General features: G+C 38.0%; 1 protein-coding gene across 2 annotated transcripts; it reads right to left on the minus strand.

The window, feature by feature from the left end:
• Positions 1 to 547: 547 nt before the first annotated feature.
• SMARCE1 (SWI/SNF related, matrix associated, actin dependent regulator of chromatin, subfamily e, member 1) lies at positions 548 to 20,501 on the minus strand. 2 transcript variants are annotated; one of them, XM_049858815.1, is made up of 11 exons: positions 20,320 to 20,400; positions 18,311 to 18,363; positions 18,094 to 18,137; positions 14,966 to 15,070; positions 9,412 to 9,492; positions 8,337 to 8,468; positions 7,894 to 8,065; positions 4,484 to 4,656; positions 3,706 to 3,807; positions 2,834 to 3,044; positions 548 to 821 (listed from the first exon to the last, which is right to left on the minus strand). In XM_049858815.1, the coding sequence occupies exons 2-11, from the start codon at positions 18,315 to 18,317 to the stop codon at positions 613 to 615; spliced, it is 1,236 nt and encodes a 411-aa protein (XP_049714772.1). In that variant the 5' UTR covers positions 18,318 to 18,363; positions 20,320 to 20,400; the 3' UTR covers positions 548 to 612. The 2 variants fall into 2 exon arrangements, with proteins under 2 accessions (XP_049714772.1, XP_049714771.1); XM_049858814.1 differs by lacking the exon at positions 18,311 to 18,363 and having other exon boundaries at positions 20,320 to 20,501.
• Between the last annotated feature and the right edge of the window lie 1,642 nt (positions 20,502 to 22,143).

Raw genomic sequence — 22,143 nt, forward strand, 5'->3', positions numbered from 1 at the left:
GTAACTAACTATGGAGACAGCTACAATTCCCGGATCAATACGATCCAAGTATCGTCGAAGGCTACAATCAACTCCTTACTACAACTCTTGGACTACTACAACTCTTGGTATCTGAGATTTGATTAAAAATAAAAAAAGTGAACGAACAAATACATTCTTAAACATGATTACGTTTTCAGGAAGCTACTCTGCAGAAGGAAACTTTGCAGACGGGACTTTGAGGAAAATGTTGATGGGGACTGGGGAAGTTTAAAGCTATGGCTTTGGTAAGCACCCAAGTGAGCTGTAAGAAGGCCTTTTGTAAGAGTAGATTCTGCAGCATCAAAGGATAATTCTCTAAAAGAGGTGAGCATTTTCTCAATTAATCTAAATTTGGAGGTTTTCAGCAGTTGAGGGCTAGAAACAAGATCCAAGGAAAAGAGCCATCTTCACCGCTTAAGAAGGGTGACTATGCCACTAGTCCCACAGCAATAAAATGGTTCAAAAGCCTTTGGTAATGTGATATGGACAAGAAAAAAAAAAATAATACACAAACCACATAACACCATTAAAACTCAAAAAAGCATTATTTCATTTAAAAAAGTATTTAGAAGACATAAATCAAGGCAACATTCATTCTTTTTTCTCATCTTCTGGCATGGGATCTGTCGGTGGCTCCTCCACTGTGGCGCTGTTGCTCTCTGAGCCGGTGTTACTGTCACTGGTTCCTTCCTCTGCCATACTGTCAACCCCCTCGTGCCCACTCTCCTTATCCTCGGGAGTTGACGTGCCTTCTTCACCGTTCTGTTGGCTTTCTGTCGTTTCTTCAAGGTGGGGCTCCTCTGTAATCACACAAAACAAAAATGTACTCTTCTCATTATTCTGGCAGTCTGGAGCTGCGCTGTCCGGTAAGATAGCCACTAGCCACGTGTGGGTGCCCACCACCTGAAACCTGGCTAGCGCGATGAGGAACTTCTAGGTGTGTTTAGAGCAATTGGGGGTATGTAAATCTACTTTTTAACTGTCAATTTTATGAACTCTAAATATAGGTCAAGTATTTCTGAAGAAAATTTAGATTCTGAATTGAGATGTGCTGTAAGTGTAAAATATACACTAAATTTGGAAGATCTACTATAAAAAAGAATACAAATTATCTCAATAATTTATTAAATGTTTATACATGTTGAAATGATATTATTTTGGATATACTGGGTTAAATAAAATTTAAAATTAATTGCACTTGTTTCACTTTTTTAATAAATATTTCCACTAGAAAATTTAAAATTATTCACATGACTTGCATTTTATTTCTACTGGACAGTGCTTTTCTAGAGTTCTACAGTAAGAAAGCAGATACAGAAATAATGTGCTGGGCTCTTTCCTGTAAGAAGTTAAAAACATCAGATTCTTGCTCTAACAGTTGAAATTTTCTTATGAGGATAAGACAAGACATACAGGCCTTAAAAATAAGACATGCCCCATACATAGATGACAAAATAGAGGCAAAACACTGAGTGTTTTGTCTAGTTGCAAAATGAGCCAAGAACCATAACCCTAATTCTCAAACTCTTGCTTTAACCACAAAAAAGTGCACACGATCCAAATTTGTTAAGATAACAAACATGTTCATACAAAACAGAAAGAAGCTCAGATAATGAAACTTAACATTTGACTATCTGAAATGTTAATCTGCTGAATTAAATTTTGTAGAAATATCTGGTACAGATATCTACATTCCATCCAATGTTTTCCAGATGTCCAATCTGAGGGTGACATTTGAATACAAAGTATGACTACTGCTTCTCCCACTTGTAATTATGATCCAGGGAGCCTCTCATGTTTCCCATGACTACTTTTAGTTTTTTGTCCTGTTTACACAGTACACTGGACAGGGTCAAAATACTGCCAGAAGTTAAGGTGACCTCAAAATCAGTACCCTGTGTAAGTTTTACATTTTTTTCTTTTTGCTTTGAGTGATGCTTTCAATTGGGAAAATCAGTATACCTGGAATTAAGAATTTTTCTAGGGCAGAGGTAGGCCAACTTTTTCTGTGAAGGGCTAGATAATTAAGTATTTTAGGCTTTGTGGGTCAGACAGTTCCTGTTCCAACTATTCAACGATAGTGTTGTAGCCCAAAAGCAGCCATGACAGTATGTACAAAAATAGGTGTGGCTGTGTTCCAATAAAACTTTACTGGCAAGAATAGCCGGTGGGCAGGATTTGGCCTGCCAATTTTACTTTGCCTCATCTTGTTCTAGGACACCAAAGATCATCAGTCTTAAGAGCAATAACCACATCTTGCTGAAATAACATTAGCAATTAAGGTTAAAATACTGAATGTCAGTACTGTGTCAAACCCAGTGCTGAATGCTTTATGTACATTTTCTTATTTACCCTTTGCAATTTATTACTCTTGCAGGCTGGTACTACAATACTTATAAATGTGGAAACTGAGATAAGTAACTTATCCAAAATCACAGTGCTGGCAAACGGTGAAGCAGTATCAGATCCAGATCTGCCCGACTCCAGAGCTGGTATTCTTAACCATTACCTTTCTAAATTCTCAAGTCAGAAAATGAGAAAATGACATAAACCAGCCTGGGCAAAAAACCAAGACCTCGAACAGCAAGAGCAAAGACAACACACCACTGCTATTTTGTACTGATACCAACATTTTAAGTGACTCTATTACAGAGAGATAAGATTTGGAAAAAACTGGGTAGGTCATATAGACATAGCTCAAGAGGCAGGGTTAACACAGTGACCTCTGAAGAACATTTAGAAAGAAAAAAGTCAAATTTAAAAACAGCTGTAAAATCCTTGACATTCACTTTGGGGGCAGCTGGTAGGTTACCTGTCTCCATTGGAATGCTTTCGTCTTCCTTCTTTTCTTCGGTTTTATTAGCTGCTTGCTCTTCCTCGGGAACAGTGCTGCCCTGACTGCGTTCGGCCTGCTCTGCTGCCTCTTTCTCCCTTTCCTCCTGCCTTTTGCGGGCCTGTTCCTCTGCCTGTGCAATTTCAGCTGCAATTTTCTCCATGTCCACTTCTACCTTCAAACCGCACAACTAGCCGTCAGAAAAAAGAAAACCCTCTTAGTAGTGTTCTCATGATCTTTGAGCCAGAGAAACTGTTTCAAAACTCTTTCAAAAGTAGATTTTCTTGCCTACGAACTACATATATATATGGGAGAAAAAAATGTGGTTTTAGATCTTCTCTGAAGCTCTTGTGTCTATGTAAGTATCAGTCTGACAGAGTGTTGTTAATGGACCCAGCAGCCATGTAATAACATTGAATATCAGAGGAGCTGGTGAATCTATACTGAAAATACTGGACTATATACATAGGGCTTTCGTTTTATATTGCAGACTACCAAACATTAGACTTACTTGTTCTGATACTAAATGCAAACTGTGAATTACATCTAACGAAGACAACTGATGAAGAAATCTCAATAAAATGAAAATAACCCATGACTGCATGGGAGTTTAAATTAAAATAACAAAAGGCCGTACAGTCCATAGGCCTAGTATATATGCATGTACTCTATGGTATTTTTTGCTGAAAAAAAAATGGGAATAATTTTATAAAGCAAAGATCTTACTAGTTATAGCAAAGTTAACCCTATTTCAAAGTGAACACTCAATAAAAACACTATTTTGTAGAAAAGAATGAGAAAAAAGTAACAAACGCAGTGACAATAGTATAGTTCACAGGTTAAACTGATACCCTTTTAAGTTCATTGTTAAAGGAATCTGTGCTTTCCAGGAATTTCCTCTTCTTTTCCTGGTGTCGCTCCTCTATTTGAAGAAGTTCAGCTTCTAGTTTTCGCTGGAAAATATAAAATACGTGTTTGGGCTTTATAACTGCTGGATTACTTTCTCTAAAGCAAATGCCAAACACAGAAAAGATCTCATTTTCTAAGAGTTCACACTTCCTCATAGTGTGGTAAACAAATTTTTTTTTTTTTTTTTTAGGGGGGAGGAGGGTGTCAAGTTTATCTGTCTAGCACCAAACTTATTTTTAATCTTTTTTTCCCCTGCAACATTTTAAATTTGGTAAATATATATGTAACAATGCCAAATGATGTTTTTAATTTAAATCATTTACTATATAATGTGTCCAGCTAAATTTTTTTAAAATATAAAATGCAGGATAGAGGAGTGAGTATAAGCAATGAGTATATGTTAAAGAATACTGTTTCAGGCTTGAGCCATTTCTTTGGGAAAAAATATTTAGTAAAGCGGTACAGGTTGACAGGATGCCTCAAAACTCTCAAGGTAACATTTCTTAACAAATATACACGGCTCTACATTACAATTTTTAATGACAAACTTATCAAATCTCTGGGGAAGGTCTATTCCCTTAAATCTCTTCTCTGAATCAGAGCAGGTTAGGCTGATCACAGAACTATTTAACATACACATCCACGCACGGGGCAGAATCAGGTCACCTGGGATCTGTGGCATAGGCCGAGTTTATTATAATGAATGTTTTGTGACTTTACCTGGTGAACCATTAAGGACTGGACCTGTCGTTTGAGGACCTGCATTCTAGCTGTTGTGACAACTGACCGAACGTCTGGCACCACACTCTCACTAAGGATTTCACTGATGAGGCGGTGGTTTCTCTGGAAACGGGCGGTGGCTGTATGCTTCATTGAAAAGCCATCATCATAATCTGGAATAAACCAGATGGTCTGGAAATTAGGTCACCAGTTACTGTAACAGGAGAGTATAACAACATTAACACTTAATTACCAAGGAGTAATAGCTCTCACTGGCCTAACAGGTGGGCCTGATGGGCGTCACAGGAGCCTTAGGGCCGTCACCTGATCAAAATCATCCACAAGTCACCTGATAAACTCATTTTGACCAATGAACATAATGTGTTTATTGGTGAAGACACTGGTTTTTCTCAAAAATCTCTGATGATGTATATCTGAGAAGGACTTGGCTGAAACACAAATAAAATATAACCATGTGCCTTTTGGCTCGAGAATGAAGGTGAAGGCTGTACGTGACAGCAGCAAGTTAAAATTCTGCCAAATGTTTCACGCTCTTGGCAATACTTTAAGGCAGTTAAGAACTGATGAATAAATATGAACTCAGTGGTGCCTCTGTCACTGCAGCACTTTAATATTAAAGTAATGAAAAGGCCCATTTGTAAAATTAACTTATCACTGCAGAGAAAGCATTATCTCTAGCAATATTCAGTTTCCCAAACGAGCATTTACATTCTACCAGATTAAAAAACCATTAAGGCCCTGGAAGTTACTGCATAGGAAAAAAATGTCTGATTCCAAATTGACTTTTTGTCAATTTATACACTTGTCAAAATGTATATTGTTGGCAGAATGTAGTGTCATTACGTTGTTTTCTTACACCAAAGTTAGCACACATATGGTGTGGATCTGCTTTATATGCTTATTTTTAACAGCTATACAGCAGTGTGGGGGGTTTGGTTTTTGGTTTTGGTATACAGCAGTGTTTCCTTAATCTCAGCCTTTGCTGTATCACCTTCATAAGTTTTGACATATCTGATAATAATTTGTACTATTATTAATAAATTTCTTTAAAATGACTTAAAAAACAAAACAAAACTTTCTTTTAAGTAATAGCCATTAAACCGAAAGGTCCTCTATGTGCCACCTAATCATCTTGGTGCCCGTCCTCCTTCCAGAGGTAAAAGGACCACACTTTAGGAAACCCCAGTACAGAGAGGCCCACATGCTGCTGCTACGCAGAATTCAGCACCTCCCTTAAACCCAGAAACCCAGTGCCGTCAAGTCGATTCCGACTCATAGCAACCCTAAAGGACAGAGTAGAACTGCCCCATAGAATTTCCAAGGAGTGCCTGGCAGATTTGAACCACTGACCCTTTGTTAGCAGCCATAGCACTTAACCACTACGCCACCAGGGTTTCCTCACCTCCTTTATTATTTGGTATTTAAGTAGTTTCTAAATCCCAGATTATCACAAACAGGGCAGTTAATAACTGTTGTGCAAATGACTTTGTTTTGAGTAATTTTTTTAGGACATGTACTTCCAAAATTAAAATTACTGGAATGAGAGGAAAAAAAATTTTAACTCTGACCTTTTTATGATTTTTCACATTCGTATTTAAGGTTATATGTGGTACATTTATGCTACTTCCATCTCCTATCTTTTTTTGTTGTTATTCTCTGCTTTCTTCTTTCATTTACATGGCCCCAGTGTTGACTACTGGTAGGGGAAATAAAGAGACTTAGCAACATGGGCTTGTCCTTTCTTGGATTTTAGCTGTTGGAAAAAAATTTTTTTCTTGTATTTTCTAGTTACTAACTCACGAGCTGTTTATCTCATGAATATTATCTTTCCAAAATATCATTTGTAAGAAAAAAAAGAAGCCTTCACTGTCTTGTGTGGATGACTGCGTACGTCTTGTAGATCCTTTAACAGAAGTTAGCAGCTGTTGTATTTGTGGAGACACCACCTTTTTCTTGGTTTTATGTACATTTTCACCTCCCAGGTCTTCCTCTTTCTATTCACTTCTGAGGCATAAAGCCCAAGGTCTAAAGTCATTCTTACCCTGGCATCTTATTACTTGCCCTTTCTTACTAGCAGCTTTAAAATCCTATTTGAAACTTAAAAACATAACTAGTAAAAACGTGAGACAGAGAAGAGGAATGCTCTCCTGAGGATTATTCCTGAGTGAATCTCTTCAGGTCTTATCAGTGTTCATATTGTTATCTTTCACTTTATGAAAACTACTTTTTACTTATGGCTTCTACGTTGCTAGCCTTTGTTTCTTCATGCACTGACCCCTATTGTCCCGATTATATGTAGATCAGATCATCTCCTATTTTTAGTTCTCCATGCTTCCCTTACATTAAGCATCTCATCTGCATAATTAGCTATAATTTAGGTTTGCTTTTATGCTAGTGTCTTTAACGCTGCTGATTCTACTTAACACTTAATATTGTTTCTATTCCATATTCTATTCTCTATATTTACTATTATATTCTACTTTCTATATTTATATACCAGTCCATTCTTTTGAAACAATAATAATCAGTTTATGCATGTCTTTAGATGGCATTATTGCTTCCTCTAATTGAAAGTTCTATAAGCTTCCTTTTTGTTACTGCTACTCTAAAATGAGATCTTAAATGATTGATGCTTTTGTTGCTTGTAGCTAGGGCTTCCAGCCTTTTCTGTATCATAGCAGCACACAGATAAAATATTAACATTCGTACGGCACGCTAGGTATGTGGATGAACGTGCTCACAGACTCATAGTGGAGGAGACTGGCCCTGGGGATCCTTGCAGCTCCAGACCCCTGCCTGACTGCAGAGGACCAGGGGAACAATCTGTACAACTGCAAACTATTCATGGAATGCCTATTAGGGAACTCTGCTGCTGGTTATGTGTATTTTCTTTGTTTCAGATATATATATACATATACGTATATATATGTGATTTGTATGTGTGTGCCCTCGTGAGTGGTTATGAGCTACATTTATAAATTTTAGTTGGATTTCTGAATTAACTGAAAATTTCACAATGCTTCTACCCACTCATTAACTTCCTCCCTTAAGAGTTTTTAATTCAGCAAATTTAGGAACCCGACAAGAGGATATAGTTAGAACATATTTAGCTTTTTAAAAGCAGTTGAGGCAAAATCCTAATTGTGACTTAAACATCTTTCATGCATTCTGAGTATGCAGATTTTGATAACTAATAAATGCTTTTTAATATTTTCTGTACTAAAAAAGGGTATCTTTTTTTCTTGGGGAAATTCACACACAAATCTTACTCAACATAATTAATCAAGATACTGAAATGCCACTTAAATTATGCTTTTTTGTTTTTCAATTTAAGACAGTAAACAAAAATATATTTACATAAGTTTCTCATATTTTCAATTTTTTTTTACCATCCGGATCTTCAGCAGGCTGAATGCTCATGTAAGGTTCTCCTTTCTCCATGCGAGACTGTCTCTGTCGACTTTCCTCCTCTAAAGCAGCTTCTGCGCGACTTTTCGCATTTATGTAAGCAAGGTATGCAGGGGAGTTATGATAGGCCTTCATAGATTCATTGTACTCTATCTGAAATGCAAATGTTTTCCAGTTTTATAATTAACATTTTGCAGGTTATAATGTATACCTGTATTATTTCATTTGAATATCAAAAAATATGAAAACATAGTGTGGTAATTATCTCCTTTTTCCATAGAAGAATCTGAGAGAAATTAAGTGACTTGACTAAGGTAGTCTCAGTCCAGTCTCAGCTTTCTGATCAATATGTTTCTTTTATAAATAACAAGCCAATGTTTATGCACTTTACACTGTGTCCACCCCACTGCTGCGCCCATCCTACCTTTTCGGCTTCGTATTCGTTTAAATATTCTTGTTTTTCTTCATCAGTGAGATCTCGCCACATGCCACCAATAATCTTGCCGATCTCCCACAACTTTAGGTCAGGGTTGGAAGCCTTAACTTGGTCCCAGACCTTAAAAAGGGAAAAGGTGAAATTTTAATACCAATGCCTAAAAATAAGATCTTTAAAAATACTTTTTATTACAGAAACTTTTAAATATAAATAAAAGCAGAGAGAGCAATATAATGAATCCCTACGTACCCAATACCCAGCTTTAACAACTGTTAACACCTAGCCAAATCTTATTTTCATCCAAGCCCACACTGGATTATTTTGAAGCAGATCTCAAACATCATAATACTTCATTCATATATACTTCAATTTAATAGGTCAAGAACACCTCAGTCACTGTGGACACTTGAGTTAATTCAATAACATACTCATTATGTGTCTCTAAAGGTTCGCAAGAATTTAGAAGGAAAGTGGTTAATTTGCACAATATAATAAATCATGCTGTCAAATATATATACTAATTATGCCCCCAAAATTTCAAATAGTTTAAACAGTGGTTAAAATGTCTAAATGCTGTCTTTAAAAATAGTTTTTTTTTTTTTTTTAAGAGTTAGAAAAATGGGAAAATCCAAGAAAGTATAAAGGAAATAAAAATTACCATAATTCTACTATTCAGAGATAACCACTGTCTGCCAGGCTTTTTTTTTTCTTCAAAGAAATGCGATTGTCATTATTTTTATAAAAATAAAATACTATTAATATATGAAGTCTTGTATCCCTTTTTTCACTTCACATTGTTCTCAGACCATCAAACATTTTCTAAAAGACATTTCTTTAATGCCTACCTAACATTCTGCCTTAAGGATTTTATCACGGTTTAATCGTTTTCCTCGTTAGATTTTAGCTTCAGAATTTTAAAATCAGAACTAATCTCTCTAAAAATCACAATTCTTTTATCCTCTGAAGATGCACAGAAAAGCTGGCTAAGGCAATCTGAAATTTGATGTAAAGCAAAGAAATGTGATGTAAAGTCGTCACTCGTTCCTAGGTCCCAGACGCCTACCTTTCTGCTGTACCTCATGTAGGGCATCAGCGGCTTATCTGGTGGCTTTGGGGGTTTTGGAATCGTAATACCAGAGGATGCCTACAAAAGAGTTAAATACATTCATTATTCAATTGCAAGGAGTTCATCAGCAAACTGTAAAGAGAGTCCCTTAAAAAACTCTAACGCGCCTTTCTTCTACTCGTCCATGGATACAAGATTCTTATATTTCCTCCACTGAAAATAGCTATCACTGAAAATTCAGAAATGTTCACATCAAAAGAAAAAAAAAAATGACTGTAAGCACATAGTTTTTAAATGTTTTACTTAGCAGTTTATTGCCACTGCTTTGACAACCTGGCTGTAAGAACAAATAAAACATTACATAATAATCCGTACATTGAAAATATATGGTTATGTATCACGTTATCACATTTAGGACATTTCCTGGCACTCTCTTGTAAACTTAATTTACTACTACACATACAGTCAACACTTGATTATCTGCACAACGGGCTCAAACATAGCAAGGACGGTGTGGGTGGCATGGACTGGGCAGCGTTTCCTTCTGCTGGATAAAGGGTCACTATGAGTCAGAGTCGACTTGACAGCACCTAACATCACCGCCACCACCACCACTACCAGAATCTGTTCTACTTTAACATTTTCCACACTCATGCTGTCTACAGGGAACTTTGGATCTTTCTGTAAGATTCCAGCATTGTACGCTCACATAAACCAAAAAAAACCCCACTGCCATCGAGTCGATTCCGACTCATAGTGACCCTAAACAGTAAACAAAACTACCTTTCAGGCTCAAAAATGAAAAACAAAACCCCTCATCCCCCTTTACCAAGACTAGAGATTTTATTTCTTTTAAATTCTCTGTCCGTATCTAGTGGTTTTCTTTAAAGAGGATCAAGAAGCGTGAACTAAAATTCATGCTTGTGTCCTAAGTCCCAACCACAGTGTAGAAGTGAACAAGCTTACTGGGAATAGAGAACTGGCAGATACAGGACCTAATTAAGACTTCTTAAGTCTTATAAAGCTCTATTCCATTAAAAATTTTTGGTATTGTGGGGCACACATAAGAAAAAAGACAGGATATGTGCAGGAAAAGGGAGACAGAAGAAAAGGAGGGGGAGGTGACATTAAAAAATATTTTTTAAAGGGTAAAGAAAAAAGTGGGAGAGAAAAAGAGAAGAGGAAGAAAACAGAAAGGTGAGAAACTGGTTTATTTCTAAAGGCTAATAATATAGGTTAAGAGCTATGGCTGCTAACCAAAAGGTCAGCGGTTCGAATCCACCAGGTGCTCCCTGGAAACCATATGGGGCAGTTCTACCCTGTCCTATAGTGTCGCTATGAGTCGGAATCAACTCGACGGCAAAGGGTAATATATAGACAAGAGATTCCAGATACCTTCTGGTAGGCACTCATACAACTCCAATTCAAGATATCTATTTCTGAATATCTCAGTCTTATCTTAATACAGATGAACTGCATTTGATCAAGGACCCAGAATGAGAAAAATCATGGCTGAATCACACTTATTTTCTCCCAATTTCTGGGAGATTCGTAATATTGATTCTTCCTGCCAGGCTGGGGAGGAGTAGTGCTGACTTCACTCTACTTATCAAAAGAGGAATTGGGAAACACTTATAAGAAAACTAAAGTGGCACTTTGTTCTCTTGCCTTTCTATTATGCTGTGGTAAAACCCCAGGAACACTCCTCCTGGGCTGGGACCCCTATCATAACCTTATTATTCATCCAAGGGCTCAGGAATTAGCCTGTTTGTGCCCCTTTCCACTGTGATCAAGCAATGGTGTTTCTTCCTCCTAGGTTCTCCCTTCTTCCCTACTTTTCAGTATCTCTGCTTCTTCATACATGAAGTTATTAGAAAGCATTTTATGTTTGAAGCACCATTTCCTCCCTTTCCAATTCTCTCAGGTACTCTTACCACATCTCATCTTGGTGCCCCTGCAGAAAGAACCTCTGTTTAGCCACAGTGGACCACAGGGATGGAAACTGTCAACACTGGTGGTATGAGCAGTCGGTTAGGGGATATCTGTATCAGAGTCTGCAGGAGTTCTTTCAAAGGGGAAGGGAAATTCCTACAAGGCCAACTTTATGTCACGGATTCAGAGAGAAGAGACACCCACAAGTCAGTGACTCCTAGCCGGCATAAATCTTCAGGATTTCACGAAGTGGGTTACAAGTAAATTTGGAATTGTGTCAATAATTGAAGATGGTAGATCACTGTTAATATATTTTTTTAAAGCAGAGGTAGAGGATTCTAAAATGTCTATGTTTTCATGCTTTAAGGATGAATTAAAATACTTAAAAAAACAAATTACAGTAACACTTGCTCTTTGATATTTTTCTAAGAAGTGCATTTTACAACAGTAATGGATTTGCTTATTTTCCTTCCTTTCTCCCAAAGGGAGCCCTGGTGGTGCAGTGGTTAAGAAAGGTTGGCAGTTTGAATCCACCAGCCACTCCTTGGAAACCCTGTGGAGCAGTTCTACTCTGTCCTGTAGGGTTGCTACGAGTAAGAATCGACTCGACAGCAATGGTTCGGTTTTGGTTTTCTCCCAAAGGGAGGTACAAAAATCATCTACATAGTGAGGTCATGTTTTCGTAACGCTGACCAGTCAATGTATAAAAAACAAACAAACAAAAAAACGCCAAATAGTAACAGCAACCTAAATTAAATTCTAGCTGGTTTTTGGGGGGTGCTAAAGATTTAGGTCATTAAACACCCGATTTATTTATCATCTCAGAAAGACATCTTTCTACAATGACATATACATTTCCCTACTCTTTTTAAAAAAGCTCTATAATCCTCAGGTTTGAGGTGTGAAAAACTGGTGGCCCTTTTACTAATGGCTCAGTGTTATGATTCTGGAGTGTGTATTTCCTTTCCTAGCTGTCTCTTTCCTTAATGATCTCACTGCTATCAGGAAAGCTGGGTCCAAGAGCAACTTTTCCTCTTTCCACTTTTCTGCTTCCAACTTGCAGGAGTTGGGAAAAACGAATAATTACGCTTGTCAAAATTGTGCTTACATGAGAATAAGGTCCTAGGAATCCATGATTTTGTGAAATGTATCTTGTCTACTCATTTTGTTGTTTCTTTTCCAACTATGGGTTTTTTAAGGGTTTTTTCCCCCAAGATGAATTTCCACTCAAGTATAGAAAAACATGCTGTCTTTAACATTTTTATCTCAGTCTGTCTTCACATCTTGTACTTAACAGAATGTTAATGATCACTTGGATAAAGAACTGATTAGAACTGAGTTCCATCTCATAGCTATCACAAAACTCTAAAAGGTTTCAACATGCCTCATAAAGTGTTGTGTCTGAAAACCATCCAAGCATGCTAGAGTTGTCAGAGAAACCCAATACTCTGTGTAACCTACAGAAAGCTACTTCACACGGCTTCATAGAATCATCCCTTCAAATCACTGGCTAAGGCACGATTTGCAGACAACACCAAATAGAAGGGCCCTCCCACCAAACCAATAAGAGCACATAATAAGGGGTCATCTTAAAATATCTTTTTAATAGTCAAAATCTGATCTAAAAATTGAGTCCTGTTACATACATGGTTGCTATGAGTTGGAACTGACTCAATGGCACCTAATAACAACAACAAAACTAAAATTAAATATATAAAAGAGGTATGGGTAACTAATTCTCTTAGAGAATGATTCAATGACCTAGGCGGGAGGTCAATGAAATATACTCTAAGGTTAAAGGAGCTAGGGTTAACACAGGCTGAACAGCTCCACATTTTTCAGGCCCTCCATGTTGTAAATCTGAACAGCAGTTTTAAGTATACTTAAATGCGGTGTTGAGAGGACAATGATATAAAGAAAGTGACAAAGAGCCAGAATAACAAATTTTCCCTTCCCAACAATCCTCCTAGTCTACTGAGAAGCTAGTGCTCACTCCACATGCTGGGTTCTACCATCCCCCAGAAAGAATGGGGACAAAAAGTGCTGAGCCGGAACAAGGCCCCAAAACAGGGGTGCATGTTCATTCTCCTAATAAGTCTCCACTGAATGATCTCAGTTTATCAACAGAAGTTCCCCAGATAAATCCAAGAACAAAAGACTTAACACAAAGCCAAAAACTTTTCTAGTATTACGGGTAATGCCGTTTCTACTCTATCGATATAGATAATCAAGAGCTGACTGTATAGAGCTATTGAATTTAATTATTCTTTTGTTCACTATCCATGAATAATTTCTACATTAACATGAAGATCCAAAATAGACTCTGCCCCTTGTTTTAAATTCAAATGTTCTTTATCATTTGATAACCTTGACACCCATTACACTTGTGAAATGACACATTCAGGCCAGGGAAAAACATGTATTGATGCACGTAAAAACTGTATGCATTCTGAAATGCATACATACACACACTTTGTCATAATTCTTTTGCGATACCATGAAATATGCATGGCACATAAAACTTGATATGCTTATGAAGTACAAATTATGCAAAAACAATGAAAAATTTAGACAAACAAAACCTATCAAGCTAAGCAATATGCTTATCAAGATAGACATACAGTTCGATAGTTACACACTTTCTGCTCTAGCATGACTACAGGGTGAGAGGGCTTTTTGAAGTTACATTAATTGAAGGCACTTCTTACCCATGAACACAGCAAATGGAAACCAGGTATTAAGTTTACAGCCATTCTGGGTTGTATACATTCTCACCAATACTGTATTCCAATGCATGTAGGTATTTGGCTTTTGGATTTATTTTTATTTGCTTTTGATGTAAATCTTTTTTTTTTTTTACATTTGTAAGCTCTTTTGCTTCTTTGAAACCTAAACGTTACTGAAAGACATTTACGATAATTTTAAAATAAAAAGTTTGAAAGTGTATCATTCAATTTTGGTATCTTAGGTCGATCATTTAAATGATATAACTGAAGTTTCAGAAATTATGTACCTTATCCAATGGATTAAAAACGCACTTCTACTTGTATAAATCTAGTTTGGGTACTTAAAACTAATTTCATTCTAAAATGGTGACAGAAAAACCTTTTCCTTTTTCACTGGAGAGAAATTAATCTCAAAAGGTCAACTACTAAATCCAAAAGACAAATAATAACATGTAGCAGTTTAAACTGAAGCTTCTGGTAGGCCAGTCAAAAAAAAGCCTTCCAGCCCTGAAAAGTCAGGTCTGTAAGCTCGGCATATATTAAGGAACTGAGTTCTTTAGCCTACTGCCAATTACCTTAGATAAACAAGTCATGTCAAAAACGGTATTTAAAAAAGAAATTCTAGCTTTGTCTACATACAGAATAAGAATTAAGTGCCCAAGACTTTATTCCTATTGACCACCAAACAGAATGGATTTTTCTTTGTTCCACATATGTATGCAGGTTGCACGTGTTTTCTTTTTCGTGCACAACAGAATGTTTAATACAGTCAAAAAGCCAGATTAAAAATTTTTTTTAATGGCTGTGCTTTTGATTCAAAAGGACCTAACTCTGAAGCCATTTCTAGCCAATTCCAGTTGTTTGCCGGATGCTGTAATAGTTGATTCTCCTACCGTGACCCGGCTGTTGGTGCCCGGGTTCCCTCCCAGCCTGTAGTTGTTGTAGGCGAGATGACTGTATGGATTGTATCCCACAAACCCTGGTGTGCTGGGCATTTGCTGATGGAAACAAATGAGACAAAAACACGAATGAGAAATGAGCTCAAACGAGGAAAACACAGAAATGAAAAATGATTTGCATATGGCATGCAAAAGCAACCTGAACTTAAACAAGCAATGATGTGTTGTAATTGTTCTTTTTCTTTCATTGAGAATATTCAATTTTTCTTTCATTGAGAAACCTGCCTATAAGTGTTTGTTTTTTCCTTTTTGTGGGGAGGGGGAGGTGTATGTGTGAATGTGAATGTATGTGGCTTAGGTTTTGGGATAAGCAATACACCCAAGTGTCTCAAACACTCAGGATTACTTTATGATTCATAGTATGACAGAACAATTCAGTGATACATAGTATCTGAGACAGCAAGGCTTGAAATGTGATAAACTAGGAGTCTGAAACATTTTACATGCAAAACTGAACAGATTTATTTGACGGCTACGTAGATGCCACCAATGTATTCATCTGCTAAAAACAAAAACAATAGGTCTGCTTTCAAGACAGTTTTATATCATCTTATATAATGTGAGAAATGAGAAGAGACTCAAATCAGGAAGCCAGAATTTATCAGTAGAAATGAACATATGTCGGATTCAATGGATGTCACATACATGACTTCAAAACAAAGACTTATAAGAAATGCATGGATTCCATTCTGGGATACTATCTGATCTTTTTAACCCAGTCATTATTTTATAAGCTTTTCTCTTCCACCTCTTCTTTGATCCATCTTCCATAGGTCAATCGTGAACATTTTCTGTATTTTAGTCTTTCTATGAACTACTTTTCGAGTGGACAGACTTCAACTTTATTCTTCCATCCAGTTTCCTGACAGCCCTTTCAAAACATACTGGTTGCTGCAGCAACAAATTCCTGATTTTTGTGAATTAAGTGTTGATATGACAACAAATGGGCCCTTACATAGCAACGCCCTCGTGGTTAATACAATGACATCCAATGTTCATGAGAATCAAGGCACAACGCATAAAACGAATGTAGCAGAGAGAGACCAAATGGAGGGTATTTCACCTAATGAAACGCAATCAAAACAAGTGATAGTAATTTCATTTTAACATGCAATTAACAATATCAGTCCTGAATTATATAATGTAATACACACATAAGGGCACATCCCAGCTATGCTGTAGTTGGTACAAAATAAACACAGTTTTCTAAAACATGCTGTTGCACATATCCTTAATGTCCGAAAGGCAGGCATTCAAGCAGATACTACATTCGATACTCTTTAGGAGGAAAGAGAACAACTGAATCAATTTCTAGCCTACATAGTTATGGAAGACGCAAATTAAGCATATTTAAGTAAGCAAAACACATATAAAGTATTAAAGGCACAAAAGAAATACATATTACTTGGAGTGGTACATTTGGGTGGTAGTGGTGGAGGTGGAGGTGGAGGTGGAGGTGGAGGTGGTGATGGTGATGGTGGTGGTAGTAGAAGTAATGGGAAAAAAAGGAAGGTGAGTAATTCATTTAATATCCATTCTGTTGGATGTCCTAATCCCTAATCTTCCTGTATTTTGTGTGTCAATGTGAAATTATAATGGTACAGAAATATGACTAAAGGAAGGCAAAATTCCCTTTCTATGTCTAAGAAGTCATAAGGGAGACACTTGGTTTTTGAGCTATGCTAATCTCAAAAAATCAAGTTTGTCCTCAAGATATCATACATTGACAAAGAGGCGGTATTTACATCAAAATCATTCTTTCAAAGGCTGTATAAACAATAAGAATCATTGTTCAACAATATGAGGCAATAATGTAAGAAAAGTAAGGAGGGGGGGAAGGAAACTAAAACATTACAATTATACCGTTTCCAAAACTGAAGTACACGGTTAGCTCTCTGAGGTCAGGAATCTCAACTGTTCAACTCCACCTGTATAGCCACTAGCAGAGTGCCATGGAGATGGTTTTAAGAAATGTTCTTTAATTTAAGAAAGAAAACAAACCGAACAGCAGGACTTTAAGAGGTACTGCAAGAAACTTTAGAGACTGTATATCATATAAAATGAACTGAGAACATGTGACACAGTATCTCTTTATGAAAGCATCTTACTAAGGAAAAACAAATTGTTGATAAACATAACTAAAACATACATCTGAGGGTTAGTAAATAAAAGAGGTTATCTAGTAAAGAAAACAAAATTACACGAGGACCTAATTAGCAGTGAAAAGTAGGCTAGCCTGAAATTTAGGTGATGGGGGTGCGTAAGAAAGCTAACAGCTGTTAAAGAGCTGGTTTTGTAGGCTATGGCCAATATTAAGTTTTTTTTTCTTTTTAATTAAAAAAAACCAAGGAATTCATTTCAGCAAGGCCTAAACAGTTACTGTTATATCTGTTTTGTGGACTGGACAATTATTTTACATGCTGACCAAGCTGGGCCAGAGCTTGCTGGGTGAAAAAAATTACTTCACAACTATTCATTCTTTAGACATTTTGAAACTTATCAATTCCCAAAACAAAAAGATATTATTCATAAAGTGGAATAAAATAGCAGGATCTGACCCAGAGATTATAAAATCATTACTTGAACAGCTTGAAAATAAAGATTTACAATGAGTGCTATTGTAGAACTAGAAGCTTTATTGTTTGATTTAATACGAAAATTACGTATAGACAAAAGAGGAGAGAAAAATATAACCAATTGAAGGTTAGGTTTTAAAAAAAAAAAAAAGCCAGAATGAGCATTCACTCAATATCAACTTTAAAGACTCTTAATAATAAAGATTAATAAGGGAGAAGTGTTAAACTTGTCGCTTATTTCCCGTTTAGAAGAAAAAAAGTGAGCATAAGAGATCAGAATTTTGGTAGTATGTTTCTTTAAATGTTGGGGTTGGTTCCAGGTAAGATGCAAAGAGTTATTTTTCTATTTAGTAGGAAGTGCTGTTTTTTTAGCTGACTTTCTCATACTGTTGTTGTGTTGATTGAGTGACTGTCACTGGAAGACATCTGGGTTTTTGTATCAAGGCCAGACTTGGCTATTACATTAACAAGAAAATTAAAACTTACTGTTGCAGGAGCTGGGGTGGGAGGTGGGGCATAAGATGGTCTTTCTGTTTGAAAGAAAATAAATAACTTCTTGTAAACAACTGAGATATAACACTATGCAACAAAACTACCAATGGTCCTGTTTTGAAGAAAAAAATGAGAGTATTTTGGAATTCCCATTTGCTAGGGCATTAGTCTCTTATTAACATAGATTGATAAATATAAAAATGAAACTTACTTGACATTTTGGAAGATTTAAGTTCTCAGTTCCTTAAGAATGAATCTGAGACACTAAAATAAAAAAAAAAGAAAAAAAAAGAAAAAGAAAAAAAAAAAGAGAATCAAAACTCAGCAAGCATAAGAGAATGTTTTCCTAAAAAATAGGGTAGTTTAATTGGTATTTCAGAGTAAAATTAGTTCTCTTTATCTGCTAGTAATCAAGCCTTTTGTGTATCGTTTTTACTAGTTATTGTTGATCATTTGGTTGATCAGAGTTAAATGACTAAAGCAAATCACTAGGGACATTAAGAGTAATATTAGACATGTACCCTTAGGCTTTTTTTTTTTTTAATGACACTGAGCCACCTTTTGTATGGAAAACATTTTGCTGATGCTATGTAAACAATCTGATAAAAAGATGACAATAGAATGTGATGTATTATCTGGGCCCACCCCAACAAGGCCTAGCAGATACTGACAGCTTCCTTATCAGAGCTCTACCTTTGCTTAGGTAACAAACTTCCAATAAAATAGCACTGTATTTTATTCCTGGAGGCTGTGCAAAAGGTAATTGGTATGATAATGAGCTGTAGCATTCTCTCATAGTGGCAAATAGCTTCATAACTGCTGAGAATAAATTTTGAAAGTCTACCTGAAAAACTCTTATTCGTCCTTCAGAGCCATTTTCAAGATTTAACTCCTCAATGGAGCCTTCCAAGTAAGTTACCTGGGCAGAGTTAATTGCACCCTCCTCAGTATTCCTGGCAAATTTACATAAATCTCTGATATTGTTTATTCTATCTCACTTTTTATTTGTCAATATGACCAGATTATGTGCTGTTTGGGATTACCAGCTCACAACACAACCATATACATGTGGGCTGGTTCCTTACGTCAGTACACATCGCAAAGAGTAGAGTACAAAGAGACGAAAAGTTCATTTTTAGAAAAAAAAGGCAAATAAACTTCTATGTCTACTGGTGCACTTTCATCCAAACGTTATATTAAACAAACATGATTTTTTGGTCCTAGTTTGCATTTTAGGGGAATTCCCTAGAGTACAAGAAATAAGAGGCCTGATGTGGATGGAAATAGCTTATTCTATCAATGGCCCCTCCTGGCTCTCTCTCTTTCCTTAAAAAACAGGCAGAAACTATTGGTCCAGACTTCCCTCCTGCTCACATTCAGGGAGCTGTCAACACCCAGTAGGCCTTGTTCCGGGGAGCCCTAATGACAACTGCCACAAACTGCTTGTACATCACTTTATTGTTAATGCTTTGCAATTATTTATCTCCCCTACTAGGCTACAAATTTTAAGAGTGGGCTTGTACATTTGTTTGCCACTGGATTCAATCCCAGGGTCTGGCACGTAATACTCAGTATTTGTTGAATGAATGCCTCATAAGGGATAAGCTTATCATCTACGCTCTCCTGTTTAATAGCTACAACTACCTTACGAAACGTTCATTGCTATCCCTATTTTACAAATTAAAAAAAAAAAAAGGGACTCTTAGGGAATTTAGGTAACTTGTCAAAAGCCACACAGCCAGGAAGTACTCGAGTTGGGTTTCAAACCCAGGCCAAACTGTTTCAGAGCCTTCGCTCTTCACTCCAAGCCACACCGTAAATTACCACGTCGTTGCCTGGACCAAGAGGAACCACACTCCTGGGAGTGAGGACCAGGGGCACGGTTTGCTCCGAGAGCTTCCTGTGAAGTCGTTTCCTTTGTTTGTCGGGGAAAATGCACTTTACCAGCAACTCAACTAAAGGGGTGTATGCGTAAGTGCTCTGGTCAATTCCTGAGGGCTACTGGACAGGGCAAATGCTGCCGCTGAGGAGAACCCACAGACGGGACTCCTTACCAATCCTCACACCGCTAGGCCTCAGAGTGGACGCAACCGGCCCCACCTCTGGCTCCGCTGCCAAACCTAAACCCGGGTAACCCCTGGGAAGTCGGGGTCCAGCCAAGCGGGGACATCACAGCTCGCCACCCTCCCAACCCGGTCGGGCCCGCTCCAAAACACTCACCCGCGGGCAAGCAGAGCGCCCGCAGCTTCAGCTTCGCTTCCCTTTGTCCCGCACACGCCCCGCCCCTCGCGCGCCGAGCTTCCGTACTCGCACTTTCGACACTTCTTCGTAATTTACTTACAGACATCACCCGCTTTTCTCTACAGAAGTAAAGCTTCCATAGTGGGCTTGGTGATGTTTAGTATAATTCCTGATTTTTAAAGGCTTCACAGTTCCTCAAAAGTTCTCTAATTTGGGCACTTTCCCAGCCAGGCGCCGATTCGTCACTACGGAAAGGGCGGAGGCGGCTCGGCCGCGGGATAGGCCCGGATTTCGCTGCTGGGAGGAATCAAAGCGTCTGCAACGTCGGGTGACGCGGCGGGCGGTGCGAAGCCGTACTGAGAGGAGGCGGGGAACGTGGCTTCAGCTTAGTCGGAGGACCGCGGGAATCGCGACGGGGCGTGAGGCTCCGGAACCACCCGGCTGGGCTCAGGTAGCGCTCACTCCATAGGCTCTTCTTTTCTCTTGCTTCTTCGGCTAGAGTATATACTTACGCAAGCCGAGGATGGAGCCGGAGAGGACTCTGTTGACTGAGTTTTACGTCCTCACAGGCATTCTCGGGTCTTCCTGCCATAACGTCCGGGCATTAGCCTTGACGAAAAAGCGCTGCCTCTCATTTCCACGGAGTTTTTCAGTTTTCGTTTTCAAGCGCTTTTATGGTGTAATTGCTAGTTTTCTGAGACAAGACCCAGAGATGTTAAGCCCTTTGACGCAGCGCGCGGGGTGCCACTGGTCTCTGTGCCAAAGCGTGCCTTGGCTCATTTGGTTCCCTCCGCAGGGAACGACTGCCCCTCACTTCAGCTTAAACTCATTTGTTCTTCTCAATTCAGCTCAAATGGCTGTTCCTCATGCCGTCCTGGGCTCTCCCTCCAATAATCCTTCCTCTCTACTCCCATGGCACTTTGATAACTTCTTTACTGTAGTCCTGTACTCAGCCCATTGTATCAGGTTGTGTTTGTCAACTTCGATGCATTATGAGGGCCTTGAAAATAAAGATTCAGCCTTCTGTTTCGATCGTCTTTGTATTACCAGTGCAATATTGCTTGATCCGTTATTAAAAGCCGTTACTTTCGAGTTGATTCTGACTCTTAGCGACCCTATAGGACAGAGTAGAACTGCCCTGTAGAGTTTCCAAGGAGCGCCTGGTAGATCTGACCGCCGACCTCCTGGTTAGCGGCCGTAGCACTTAACCACTATGCCACCAGTGTTTCTGATCCGTTATTAGGTGCATAATAAATGTGTTTTGAAGCGGATTTATTAACTAGTCCTGGGCTTTTCCCACAAAATCATAATCACGAGTAAGTAGGTTTACCATGTGGAGTGAGCGGCCCCTTCCTTGGATATGTAAACACCTAGCTGATGTTGTGGGTCACTTTGGAGGAAGAAGGAACAAATGAGATCCCTAACTTGTTATTACTATGCTGACAACTAAATGACAATAGTGTTGACATTTAGAGTGACTGAATTTTTGGGCTGCTCTTCGGCCGTCCTGGGTGTGCCAGTAGGGAATGGGGTATCTCTACAAGGAGGCAAAGTCAATATTTTTGTACTCGTGAATGGGGATTAATGAAATTGAAGAGCATATTGATGGGAAAGATTAAAGGAAAGATTGCCAAAGGATAACAGGCAGTTCGAGTGGTGGTTAAAATAATGTACATGAAATTGTTGTTTTAATATAAAAGTATCAGAAACATGTAAAGGATTAATGTGAAATACAGGAAGGCCTCCTCAGGGATCCCGTACCTCTTTGGCTTTGTCAAGCAACTCTAGCCTGATTTCTGCACT

The sequence above is a fragment of the Elephas maximus genome, chromosome 19 (assembly GCF_024166365.1).
Source record: "Elephas maximus indicus isolate mEleMax1 chromosome 19, mEleMax1 primary haplotype, whole genome shotgun sequence".
In the NCBI taxonomy this organism is placed as follows: Eukaryota; Metazoa; Chordata; class Mammalia; order Proboscidea; family Elephantidae; genus Elephas; species Elephas maximus.